The sequence below is a fragment of the Mchenga conophoros genome, linkage group LG6 (assembly GCF_057382185.1).
Source record: "Mchenga conophoros isolate Kocher_MC1m ecotype Shallow Benthic linkage group LG6, M_conophoros_male_GT1.1, whole genome shotgun sequence".
Lineage (NCBI taxonomy): Eukaryota > Metazoa > Chordata > Actinopteri > Cichliformes > Cichlidae > Mchenga > Mchenga conophoros.
This window is the reverse complement of record NC_140531.1, coordinates 19,895,757-19,909,943: the sequence shown is the minus strand read 5'-3', so window position 1 is coordinate 19,909,943 and position 14,187 is coordinate 19,895,757. Positions and strand designations below refer to the sequence as shown.

At 40.7% G+C, this 14,187-nt stretch overlaps 1 protein-coding gene across 1 annotated transcript; it reads right to left on the bottom strand.

The window, feature by feature from the left end:
• Positions 1-417: 417 nt before the first annotated feature.
• Positions 418-13,494, bottom strand: dkk2 (dickkopf WNT signaling pathway inhibitor 2). The gene is made up of 4 exons (XM_085278636.1): positions 12,941-13,494; positions 4,727-4,877; positions 4,061-4,198; positions 418-2,851 (listed from the first exon to the last, which is right to left on the bottom strand). The coding sequence occupies exons 1-4, from the start codon at positions 13,124-13,126 to the stop codon at positions 2,601-2,603; spliced, it is 726 nt and encodes a 241-aa protein (XP_085134762.1). The 5' UTR covers positions 13,127-13,494; the 3' UTR covers positions 418-2,600.
• Between the last annotated feature and the right edge of the window lie 693 nt (positions 13,495-14,187).

The following is a 14,187-nucleotide window of genomic DNA, read 5'->3' as shown; positions in this document are numbered from 1 at the left end:
TTTTGTATTACTTCTCGTGGCCAGCAATAAAGCTGTGTTTTTTGAGTTTATCCCCGTGTCTGTGAGTCTGCATCTTGGGTCCTTCTCCTGCCTGCCACACAGCAAACCATGACAGTTTTTAAGATGACTGCAAGTCCTGTGAAAACTTTCTTTTTCAGATAACTGTAAATAAACTTTTTTCATATTGAAAATATTTTTAAAGCCTTAAATATAGTCTTCTAATTCAATTAAAACATTGTAAAGAAATATATCATCTTACTGTAAAGCTGTAACAGTTTAGCAAGAAATTTCTGCAACTGTGTTTTGGTTATGTTCTAGTTTTGCACCAATAAATAATTTTCCTTTTTTAATTTCCTAGATTAGTTTTTATTTTCGGTATATCTTGGTAGTCACTATTAAATTGATAAGACTTAAAACTTGTTTTTTTTTTTTTTTTTTTTTGCATTTGTAATAGGTTGGTTTCAAATTATATAAGAGGTGACGACATGCCAAAACTCACCCCATCCAAAGATTGCTATCAGTGTAACAAAGCAAACATTTCAAAGGTTTATGCATGAAGATATTTGAAAGACCATTTATTTAACACACATATAACTTTGCTTTTATTTATAACAAATAAAATAATGTCCACACCTTTAATATCTAAAGTAAGATTTTCAGGGGCAAAGCCTGAATAAATTTGAGGGTCATGTCAGGAAGTGCATTCAGCATCTTTGCCAGATCAAATATCCGTTGGCTGTCCCAACCCCTCAGGGAAAGGGGTTTTTTTTAGCTATCAAAATGCATTATACGGTGTTTAATTTCCTGTTGTCATTGTAAGAATTCAGCATAAGAAGCAACACGATAAGCAAAAACAAGGCCCGTGTACTAGGAATACAAAATACATTCTTTTATTAATTCATCTTTGTAAATACATGAAACAGATCAATGCAGTGAATTCACAGAAACATTTCGTTGGATGCAAATCTTGAAACCATTTACACACAATTTACACAACACATTTTGGATTTTGATGCTCCCTATTTTAGGAACCATCCTTTTGATGCATTCAGTTTGTGATATCAGTCCATGCTATCTAAGCCTTTACCCCTTATCTACACCCACAACTTTAATCGATTTCAGTCTATCCAACTGTGCTTGTTTCTTCTGACATTACTCTTCTCACCTAGATCATTTTGCTATAACTTTTAGGATTCCTTTGTTATTATATGTACATGATATACATTGGTTCTTAAATACATTTGCTTTGCTTCCAGTCTATTTACAATATTAGAGCTTATTGGTATTTTAATGGTTACAAAATATATGTACTTGATGCTCTAAAAAATGTCTTAAAGCGAAAGGAGGCAAATGTTATATTGATTTGTAGGTAATGAGTGGTTATTTAAAGCACTGACACCAGGGGAGAAAAAGCATTGCTTCACATCCATTACACCATAAAACTCAATATTTCATCAAAAGAAAGTATCCAGTCGTATTTTAAAAGCAGAAAACTAAAGAGGGCTGTGTGCCATCAACAAGCCATTCGTTTTAACTGCAGTTCTCTTTAAAAACATCAGATTTGTGGAGCATTTTGCTTTCTAAAGGGAAAAATTGCGATTCCAACATATCCCTGAATCCCGTTTGTATGATTTGAAAAGCAGAACCATTCCGGTATTGAAACCACCAAGTCTGCAGCAAAGGACTACCTCAGTGCAAACAGTTTTAACACGCACAGTTGTATCACAATAGATTACAGCTGTATCCTACATCAAACAAGATTCCCACAATGAATACAATACTTTATCTCTCTTCTTGTGGCTAAAAATAGGGTGACAAGCGAATGCCCCAGACGAAACTCATCATTCCAAAGCAAATGTTCTGTCTGTCTTTGGTGTAAGAGGCACACACACACATCAGGGAATGTATATTTGTTCTTTGGACATTGTTGCTGGTTGTAAATGCTTTGCGTAGCAAAAGCTGGGTTCGATCTTAAAATAAGTACTAAAGTTGGCAAACAGACAGTATAACATGCCAAAATTCTGATCCTATGAGTGTCACATGCGACATTATTTAAAGCTAACTGACTTCAGAGTTTGGTAGAGCATGTACTATTCAGTAAAAATATGGCTTTTGTGTTAATAGTCCTTCGGCTTCGAATATCATAAGCTGGAGGTTTAAGGAAAGACTGCTATGACTGTTGCTGCTATCTACAAAAAGTCCACACCTATCACAGCATCAGCTGACAAACTCTGCGGTTCCCTGATATTCACAAGAATGTGTAAAATGTTGGTTTTTCTTTGGGGGGGATAGCATCCTATAAGCTCACTAATCTCTCAAAACCGTGAGTGTGTTTGTGTGTGTTTGTGTGTGTGCGTGTGTGTGAGGGTGCGTGGTTGTTATGTGGGGTGCAGGGATGGACCACTCACAGAGAACACATTAAAGCATTCCCATTTGCCCTCCGTTTGCAGAATAGCGAGCCTGAAGCCGCATCTGTTCTGTCTCTTGTCAGTCTCTGTCTTTTCCTTCTTTTCAGTACCGCCACAACCCATCCTTAAAAAAAAAAATCCCCTCACACATGGAGACGGAGGCCTTTAAGCCGACAACAGCTGCCTTCTGCTTCAGATCTTCTGGCACATGTGGAGTCTGGACTTGGACGAAGAGGTGGCGTCTTTCCACACCTTGCAGGAGAGGCCCTTGGCACAGTCACAGCGCTGGAAGAGTTCCAAGCCGTGAGTGCCTTTCTTCCTCTGCTTGGTGCACACTTCTCCCTGCCTCAGCACCGGTTTGCAGATTTTTGTCCAGAAATGGCGGGCGCAGCAGTAGCCGTCCGAGCAATCGGAAGAACGCAAGCATGGGTCACCCTCGTGACCTAGAGGAAGAAAGCAATAAAAATATATGACCAGTGATAAACCGACAAACAATAAAATGCAAACTTTGCATTAAACTGGCATATTTGCACTTGGAAAAACATAAACCAAAAAAAAAGCATGTTCACATATTAATGTTTAATACTGTTTTTAAATTGCAGGTCAACAGCGAAAAGCAGCCATGTTTTGCTAATTAAACAAAAGATATCAACAGCTGACTGATTCTATATAATAATAATTTCCATATGTCTAAATATGCTTTTTTTTAAACGCTCTTTCATAGGCTGTCCTAATTTTTTCACATGACTCTGTATATATCTAACACACTTGCCTGACTGAATCTTTATAAATCAACAATCACTAGAATTGAAACACTTTTACTTGCAGGCCTGTGACACAGCTTACCAGAAGCCGCATTATCATCCAATCCAGTCATCCTGTTTCCCTGACAAACCCCACTTTGCTGACTAGTTATTCCATTATTCCATCAGTGTGATGGACTGCTAAGTCAGACTGTTTTCCACTGGTTTAACATCACTGAGTTTCTGGGTTGAGTTTATTCAAGTGGCAACCTGCACCAGCCTATTATAATGTAATAATGTGTAAGGAGAGCGGGTGAGTCAAGTACAAGTAAAACCAAATGGCCTCATTTATGGCAGATTTAAGTAGTGCTCTTATTTCCACGATCATTTTAGCATTGGAGCCTTGAGGGCGTATTTATAGTGTAGTAATTTAAGTGTCTTATTAAACAGATTACTATATTGATAGTCCATTACTTGGCTTAAATCAGGTGACATGACTGCTAAGAACAGGTCTCTGTGAGTTATTTGCCTTAATTATGCCAAAGTTGCATTTTGTGGATAAAACTGGTGTATCATGGAAGGTGTCCTATCAATGAGACTGTTTGTATGGATTTAAGTAAGTGCAGAAACAGCAAAGGCATTGTGTTTTTTCTTTCCTTCTGGGATCTCCACGCTTAGATTGAGACACAGACACATGGGCAGAGGGGAAATGAGGGGCATATTTTGGTGCACTGCAATACCCATGAGTACTTTAGGGGTTTCTTAAAGTTGACAAGAAAACAATTCAGCCAGACCAGGATAGGAAAGGGACAGAGCAAATCTAACATTAGAGGGAAAGTAATGATGATAAAAGATAATGTCTTGATATCACTCGGTTCATACTGGACATGCTTTGCTGTCAGATCTCACCTTTTAGAGAATGCTTGGCCTGTCCCTTTCCATTCTTCCCACCCTTCCAGCCGTGGTCTTTGGAGGAGAGCTTGATATGTTCATCTAATGGTGAGATGTGAGGCGAGATCACGCTCTCAGAGATGGGGACACAAATGACTGTAAAAACAGGAGAAACATATATAGTTAACGAAAACGCCAATGCTGCTTAGTTTTTCAGGAAAACATGGCACAGACTGTTAAAGCTGAGCACATTAGCCTCTGTGAAAGGTCTCTTAAATGGATGCTTTCAGTGCATAATGCAAAGAACTCCTATATGTGTTAGTGAGCTATGTTGATTTTAAACAAAGAGCAGTTTCAGCGCAGCCTCTGCACACATTCACGCTATTCACACTAAAACATGTGACCACTGATTCTTAACCTCTGGGCCTCAATTGAATACAGTTCAGCTATAGTTCAGGGTTCTGTCTGAAAGCATGTGTTCAACATTATTTAAATAGATTGGCTCTATAACTAAGACCCGCTTTTTCAAGAACATTTGAATAAAACCAGAAATCGAATTTTCACGATAGTGCCCTGCAGTCATAACGTAATTGAAACTGAAATGCGCTACAATCATGCACGTGTGTGTGTGTGTGTGTGTGTGTGTGTGTGTGTGTGTGTGTGTGTGTGTGTGTGTATTCGTACAGTTACTGCAGCGGTTGCCAGGGCAGCACATAGCATCTCGATGACAGCGCTTCTTCCTCCTGCGACAGGTGAGGCAACGAGAAGGAGCCTGTTGAGGGCTGTGGCAGTAGCTGCCCACGCTGCACTCCTTGTCATTGCTGCAAGGGTACACCTGGATAGAGAGAGAAGATGTTATGTCCAAATATCTGTCTACCCAGTTTATGAAAGAACCTGTTATGTTGCGTGACTTCCTGGCAGCAGAATTTTGAATGATTGCCGTGGGCAGCCCGATCTAAAAACCATGCCTCACATAACTTCCATTGGTGAGGCGACGTGTTTAATTGAAATGCTCCCTGGTGCAGTTTGAGCTATGCTGATGCCAGTTCAGTTGCAGGTTAAATACCCACTTACTTCAGTTATGTTAAAAGCACATTAAAAGTGCTCGCAAGTTCTTAAAACACATTTTATGAAAAAATAAACAGAAAATGCTGCCTTTTGTTATTTGACTTTGATGTATTTGCCTAAGTGACATCAAGCAATATAAAGCACATGCACATATGGCTGCAGTGTAAACACAATTCCCTTAATTGCATCTGCAGGGTCGTTATTTTCTTCTTTAGAAAGGCGCACATCAGGCCAGAGCCAGAGAGTACCCATTGGGCATGCGGTTCCCTTGGCAACACTGATCCTGTCAGCATCCGAACTCATTTTATACCTCTTTTTACTGGGCCACTGGAACATCTTGAGATGGTAAACTAATCTGTTATCTCCACCCTTTATTTTTAATTTAACATGGCATATATTTTCTTGTAAAGATTTTGTGTCTCCCACATGTCATCACCCTCTGGATGTCTACAGAGTGCTGTGGTGCACATGGCATCACTGTTTAAAAGCGTTAAAGCTGATAGTTTTTTGCTCAAAGTATTGCGATACCTTTCCTATACCTTTCCAAAAGTCACGGCTGCAGCAAGCTAAAACAGTCAAGCCAAATGAATTTCACGTTACATCCAGGGGTCTTTGCAGAGACCCCTGATAACAAGAACACCTGATCCACCCCTGCAAAGGTGGTAGGTCTGTTCTTTCTAATCTGCAGCTGGGTCTTCAATTACTTTGCAAAATTATTGATTTAAGCTGTTCAACAAAGTTTCGTTTGGACCAAATACAGGACCTAGGAAAGAGCGAACTGAAGCCCAGGAGTTGTGTTTATTCGCTGTGTTACAGCTTCTTGCTAATGTACATGCCAGTGTCTGGTTGGTAGGTAAGCCTCTTGCATATTTTCCACCCTCTCATGAGCTAATCAGCAGCATTTCCCATTGCTAGTCACCTCAGAGTTGAGATTAGTTTAACATGTCACCCACCCACTTTGTGTCGCTTATTTCTCTGGTTCCTCCAGTTGTTAATTCAACTTTCTGAATAAAGAATTCTAGCTGGATTTTGATTGAAATACAGCAAATTCATATTTCTGAAAAGTAAGTTTAAAAACATGTGTTATTGTTTTGCAAGCCGAAGCTAAATTCCGCTCACTTTCTTTGTAATTACTGGGTGGCCCAAAAGACCCAAAACCTTAGCAAATTAACCCAAGAGTATCCAAGTAAATGGCTAGATACCAGTGGGGGTATGTGGTCAAACATATTGTTCAGTTTGTTGTTTGTAGATTGTTTGTTTTGGGTGAAATTACTACAGGCTGCGGTCCTTCTATACCAAGTTTAAGGGGAAAATATGCTGTAGGGATTAACTCGTCTATTACTGAATGTTTCTTTTTTTTTATTTTTCCGTGGGCAAACAATACAGCTATTAAAATGACCAAACCAAGGCAAACCACTTCAGTTTCTCTCAGTATTCCCTAACTGTTCACAGGCTTAATGGGGCTACATTTCGGTAGCCAATCACGCTCCTTTACAGTTCATTTGCCTTTGTTTTTGCTTTAGCATTTCTTGTTTTTACACCAAAAGCCTGAGAAATATTATGTAGCCAAGTACACAAGAGCTTTTACGTCTTTTCCCTAATGAAGGGACCACACAAAGAAGGCATAAAACTAACTATCCGTAGCAGTGAGAAGTGCAATTAAACCCAAGCTCAGTCTTCTGATAACAAGCGTGTACACCGACATGAGACTCTCTTTATTGGAACCACTGTCTTGATATAATTCCATACACATGCAAGTCCCATTGTCATTAGACTTGGAGCAGGAGCAAAGGAGTTTGGTGCAAATTGTAACACAAATCAAAGAACTTTGCTGACAAATGGAATAATGTCACGAATTTGAGCCGAACTCATCAACGCAGGGGGACATTTTAAACAGCTGCAGGAAAGGCTCACATCCACATCTGAGGGGACGCGCGCACACACACTCACACACACACACACACACACACACACACACACACACACACACACACACACACACACACACACACGAAAAAGAAAGTTCAGGTCACTGTGTTTCTGCACATCATTCTTTTATTTCCAACCATTCGGTTTAATTTGGAGGATAAGCTAAGATATGAAGTGGACCACATATTTGCACAACAGAACACCTATTCACGCATAACACCAAAGCTAAGATCAAATGGAATCTACTATTAATCACGTTCGCTGAAGACTGACATAAGCACACGATGTTTTGGTGGCGCTCCGCTGCCAACACAACATCCACATTTCCCTGGCACTGCATTGACAGATTTGATTTATTTGGTTTACCACTGACAAACATGGAAGAGTCAACATGTGAGTGAACATAAAAGAGGTTTAAATCAGAGTAAAATCATTACAGCCGCAGTAAATATAACAAACTCCTTTTGGGGGTATGAAGGTCAGTACAGAGAGGTCTACCATCCCCAAAAGAGCGGGCGCCGTTCCAGACGTCGATGTACACCACATGTTTAAATCAGCTATCGACAATATCAATATTTCAGCACATTAAAAGTTGTTACTCATGTGCTTTAGCTTCAGAAAGTGAACAAGATTAGACTTGCTGGAGGTTTGCCATGCTGACTTTCTCAGACTGGAAACACATGGATGCAATGATGTAGCCGTAGAAAAATGAGCTGAAATATTCAGCTGAACGCTCATCTATCATTATGACAGATTCCCATAATGCAAATGATTAACATTGCTGATGAAAGCAACAAATCCTTGGTGCTTTATGGATTCCCAAAATTTCTTAATTACTACAAGGTTAAGAACTGCTGTCAGGATGTGGAGAGGTCATATTTGTGCGTAAGCAGGAGGAAACGCTGAAAATTTCACCTCATCGATTGTTAAGATACGAACCCGCCCTGTCAGCACTTCTGAAGCTCATTAATAAACACAGTATGGACTTTTCCCAGCTCCCAGTCTTTGTACTAAGCCGAACTAATAACCTCCTGGCTTCACCTCTCTATTTAACGCACATTAAGTCGGCATTGATTCCTCAAAACAAGCAACCCCAAACTGTTCCTCCCAGGTTTTTACAAACTACTGCTGTTATAATGAGAAATAAACTTTCCCGCTCAACTGTGGAGTTCAGTTTCTCTGCTAGCTCCTCTTTTAAAGAAATACGGACATTGCCGTGGACTCTCAAGAAAAGAATTTGCTGGAAATGTGGACTGAACAGAAGTTCAAGTTTTCTTTTTCTCTCCTGACAAGAAAAAAATTCTGGTTATCTAAAGAAGACAAATGGATCCAGACGTGCAGCAGTACTTCATACTACCTGCATTCAAACCTATCTGTCTTTCTGAGCTAGCAGGTTTGCATCGATCACAGTACACGGGGCACTGTGGGAATGGGGCTCACCTCTTCCATCATGTCTCAAACTGCAAGACAATCCTTTGAAACCCAATGATATGAGGCCGGCCCCCTAAATCACAGCTGATAAACTTGCCTTATCTTGTCATGTTTTAAAACGCCTCTTTTGCAACATCTGAGGGACAGGGTTTCATTTTGGGATGCATCTTATTAATCTCAAATCGCTTTTTTTCCCCTGTTGCTCCCTTATTTTTCCTTAGACAGCCTAGCAACATAAAAGAAGAGCCTTGGATCCTGCATAGGAAGTGGGTTGAGCACTCTGTACTGTGCAGCCTCTCATGGTATGCTGGTGAGACGATAAAGGAAGAGACAGACGGAGGGCAATAAGGGAAGCCCCCGGCCCTGTCTCGTGTTGCTCTCGTGCTGGTAAAGCTCTACGGCTTTGAAGAGGAACCTTAAATGTGCGGGAGCAACAATCTCCAAGGGATTTACTGCAGGATATACAGGGCTTTGAACCCTCTCTGCCAGTCTTTGGATCCCCTATTTACCTCTCTACAGTCATTCCAAAGTGCTGATATAATTCAACGGAAGAGCCCGGTAATGCATAAAAAAAAAATAACACCAAGAATGTCTCCTCTCCTCTATGTCTAGAACCTAGGCAGAACCAAGAACCAGTATGAACGCTGGAAAGCAGCAGTGGAACAACATAACAGAAGGGTAATTTAAGCCCTTAGACTCCAGCTCTTTATGATCAACTGACAAAAAAGCAAAAAAAAAACCCTCAAAGGTAATGTGAGAGAATAACAGACAAGAGGTTGGATGGGCCAACAAAATAATGGGCCAACATCAGCTGACAGGTTTGTTTGTTTTTTGTTTGTTTTTGTTTTTGTTTTTTTTAATAAAATTGCTACAATTGTTCCCCCAGACTTGTGTTTTTATTCTTGTGATCTGGACGATGAAGCTCAAACTTGCCAAAAACTGTATATTAGAAAAAAAGAAGTGAATTGAATTCTTCATCTACTTTGAACATTTTCTAAGATCAGATCAGATAGCACATGAGGGCATGGAGAAATGATGTATTTTATTGCTTCATTTGGAGCACTTGTAAACCTCACTGCTGAATGGAACGGTGATATTGACCTCCAATGCAAACACTAATAAAACATAAGGCAGAACTGCAGTCTGCTGCAAATGGCAAAGATCACCTTTATGAACCATGACATTAGTGAAGTCTCTCTTTTTCATGTAACTATTGACTATAACATCCCTCTGCCACCCAAATCATTTTTAGCATCTTTTACAGTTTTTAAACACACTAAGTTAAAGAAATTAGCGTTATTTCCTTCCACTTATTTTGCCTGGAACAAAAAAAAAGTTGCAACAAAGCTAAAGCACTGTCTTAGGCATCCGCCCTCTTTGCTTTTTGTGCTCCTTCAGAGCTCCAGCTCATAACCTGAGGCAGTGAATGGTGTTAATGAGTGGCAGCGGCCTTAAAGAGTCAAACAAACGATGTCACTGAATAAACAAACTTCATTTGCCCTGAAAGCACAGACGGCCGCTATCAGATAACATAGGGAAGACTGCACACAAGTCACTCATACAAACCATGTCCTCAGACACAACTCGGCCTCTTTCATCACTCAAAACACATGTGTTTATAACCATATCCCTTTGAGCAGTAGGATCCAGAGTCTCTAAAAACTAGGCCTTCCTTAAGTTAAGTATACATTCTGAGTTGATCTTAGTCATTGCACCCATAGCAAGGCTCACAGTCACTGTACGCGAGCGGTGTCTTCAAAGGCTATCGGGGGAAAGCGAAAAAGTGCTCGATAGTAATCTGGGAGGTATGCTGCTTTAAAAGGTGTAATCTTGTGAAATAAGAGGTGCACAGGGTCTCTTCTCTCATTAACAAGTCGAGTTACAATTAAGGTGGTCTCCACACAAGAACCCTAATGGTTCCGGCTCAAGGGCCTCATGGTACCCGAGGGACCCACATGCTGGAAAACCTGCAGAACTGAAGACTAAAACACACATAAGCAGTCACATCTTTTCTCTCTTTCTCAGCTCATTAGGATTCTTGAACAATCATTTTTGGCTCGGGGAGAAAGGCTACATTTTAATAGAGAGAGTCTCAGGAGATTGCTTGTTAAAAGTAAACCCTCTGGTGAATTCAATAAAGCAACTAGTTAAGGCCGACTGACCGGCTGCCGTTTTACAGGCACGTTATGCACGAATGCCGCCAGAGTGTTGGTTCCCTTGTGGGTTCAGAGGTTACAGTGGTGCGCGCTGCCTGCCCGTGCTATCCATTTCTGTTGGTTCCCTTCCAAGAAGCCCAGAGTGCCACCCACGAACACTGGCTGTCAAGGTCTTGGAGGTTTTGGCTTTGTCGGTTTTACTCCAGTCAGGCTGACGTGTAAGGGACGAGACAAAAGGAAAACACTCAGCTGTTTGCCCCGTCTGTACACGCAGGAATTCCTAACGCCTTTCCTGGTTTGTGCGTGATTAATGTCACCCTTATCATCAACCTTTGTCAGCAGCTACAGGAAATCAAAGCACATTACGTTATCAAATGTTTCCTTTAACCCAAAAGCTTTGACCAACATTTCTTATATCCATCATCTGATGGGTACAAAACTAAATTACACCCTGGTTTCCTGCTACAGCCACTCATTGTATTCCAGTAATCTTCTACAAAGTGATGTAAAACCAACGTTTGGGGAGATTCCTGGTAATTTTCAGAATAATTGTTAACCTTGAGTGAGTTTCAGATCCCCAAACAGCTGTATTAAACTATGTAAAAGTGAACTGAAGTACTAAAGAAAAACTGCATTTTAAAATAAAAATGGATACAGTGGTAAATTGTTCAGATTGTCTTTCACATAACTTTCACAAACACTAATTTGCTAACTATCCTCACCAGTTGTGGCAAACTCAGCAGTATTACAATGCATTCATAACACAACAGCGCCAAAGTCTCCTCCTAAAACTGACGCCAAAAGAAAACTTGAGCCGACACATGCCCTTTTCCCCAATCTTCACCCGAGTGCTAAACTGACATATGAAAGTAGAGAGGCACCTCAAAGATGGAAATATAGGATGCCAAAAGCCTCAATAATGGAGATTTTGTGTGTGTGTGTGTGTGTGTGTGTGTGTGTGTGTGTGTGTGTGTGTGTGTGTGTGTGTGTGTGTAATTGTGCAAGCTAAGGTACAGATATTGCAGATTTACCCCAAAAAACTTGCAAAAACTGCATCCTGTTGTTCTCTTCTAAATTAATTGTGCAGGACATTTTTACTGAAACACAAACAAGACTTTGATTTATTACACTATATAATACAGCTATTTACAGATAGCCACTGCATGATGAGAGGCAGAAGGACAGTGCAGCTCACTCACTATCGTCGAGCCACAAGTCTTCGCCAAGGCCGAGCTGCGGCTGTTTCTTTACCACTCTGGAAAACCTCATAAATGATATTAGCCATCCTGGTTTGGACCCACCACACCATGACATTATACTTTTGTAACAGTGTGGTGGTTTCTGCACACACATATTGTTTTCCCTCAGTCCAATCTTCCAAACCATTGCAAAGGCATGAAAGTAAGCAGGCGCTCAAAATTGTGGTCTGGCACTGCAGCTTTTCCATAATTCTTCTGTATCAGCTCGATGCCTCCTTTTTCAAAACTAAGCATTTCACTGATATGCAAGACGATCAAAAAAAGGCAAGGTGTACAGGCCAAATGCAAACGAAGCAGGTGAGACCACTGGGGGGAGGGGTGTCCTGGAGATGTGGCAGTGCCATCTACTGCTCGCACACTATCTGCTATGCTTATTTTATACATACACGCCTGCCTTCCAAGCTGATTTAAACATCCACCTCTCAGGAATTATTATTTGTTGGATTGTGAATTTTCCTGACCAATCCACAGGTTTAGATGTTCACAGTTTTTTTTAATCTCATATTTGCTCTCACAAGCACTCTCTACAGAAATGCGGCACTTTGTTGAAACAGTGGGGATCGATACCCCTTTGAATGGGTATAAAGTGGTTGGTAAGAGTGGCCCCACAGAATCTCATAATCCCAGCAAGCGCCTGGACCGCTTTAATGACACGCGGATCCAGACAGAAAATTACCCCAAGTGTTAACTTTTTCTCACTTTTCTGACGGCATTAATGATTTACTGTGGAAGTGTGCTGCACCCGACTGTGGCGTCAGGTTTGAAAGGCAATTAGGATTTATGAGGGGTCCAATCCTCCCAATTTCCAATAACGATCCACACATGACGCAGCTTTCTGAAGGTGTATATTACTATTTTACCCTTTAATTGTGCAAAGGAAAATGTTTCCCACTCAGCAATCATAAATTGGAAAAGGGGAACTCGTGGAAGAAAAGTTTTTGCTATTACGATTGTTTTTGTTGCATTTCATAAACTGTCTTCTTAGTAATACAGGGCAAAAAGTGCTCTGACATCTCCGCTGATATTTTCTCAGACAGTGAAATAACTTAAGTTACCTGGATGTTGTGTTTCTTGGTGACTGTTGCAGATCGGTTGGTTGCCGGTGTCGGTATTTCTTCCAACTGACCGGGTTTGATGGAATTCGCCTTCGGGCGCGCCTCTGATACCTGGGATGTCCCAGTCCTGAGCGCAGTGACGAGAAACACTACAACACAATATCTATTCCAAGCAGAGACGACCATCCTCAAAAAATACTGAAATATATGGAAAAAGGAAAAAAATAATTTAGTAGAAAAGAAAAGAAAAATAAGTTTCTCAATGAGACGTGTGCGCCCTGGCAGTGTCCATGCGTCACGCTTGTCAGACTGCAGTACACACAGTGGTGATGATGATGATGATGCCAAGTTTCTGGTCCTGAAAAGGTCAAATAATTTAAAGGACTGCCATTGAAGATTCTTTTAAAAGCAACGACACAAACAAACACGGGGAGCCAGGTGCACGAGTAAAAAAAATTATTTTTTTTGTATGAACCTAAACTGTTAAAATGCCGATGCTCTGAGGGTCAGACAGAAACTTGACAAGAGGTCTCCACTGTGCCTCAGTCTGGCTGCGAGTGAGCGCTTAGTCCTGTAGCCGGCTGTTTTATGATCTCGGATACTTTCTTTTTATAGGATTCTAATGAGTTTGCTTCCTCCGCCCCTATTCACAACTGACAAAGAATGAAACTGATCTGTGCGCTGCGCTGCTGCTCTCGCATTGTCGTCTGGACACCGGCACCAGGAGCTCCGTTGGGAAAAAGCTATAAAATTATACACTGTGTATTTTAACTGAGCACTTAACCCTTTTTTACTGCGATCACGCAAAGGAAACGGGAAGGGAAAAAGTCACTTTGGCGAGTCCAAAAAAGAAGGAGAAAAAGGCTTTCTTTTGGAAGTGAGGTGGAACGCTTTACTTTAAAAAGAGAATTAATTTATCTGTCTGGGGGAAAAAATTGCACCTGTGCTTAAAATTTAAAAACTACCCCGCCTAATGTTAAAGAGAGAGAAAAAAAAGCAGTTTAGGGTTAACCAGCATTCCGGAATAACGTAGAATTTAAAAATAAAATCTGATAACTATTGTTTTCTCCCTGGGAAAGACATCCCTCATGATGCAAGGGATGACGACGGTGATAAGGTTACTGATGCAAGAATTATAGAGGCTCCTTTGTTGTTACGAGTCTTGCATGGGGATAAATTATATTCATGTTGGTTAGATAATGTATTTCTTGGTACAATGGCTTCTTTCAGTTTTAGGCAGGTAGAGC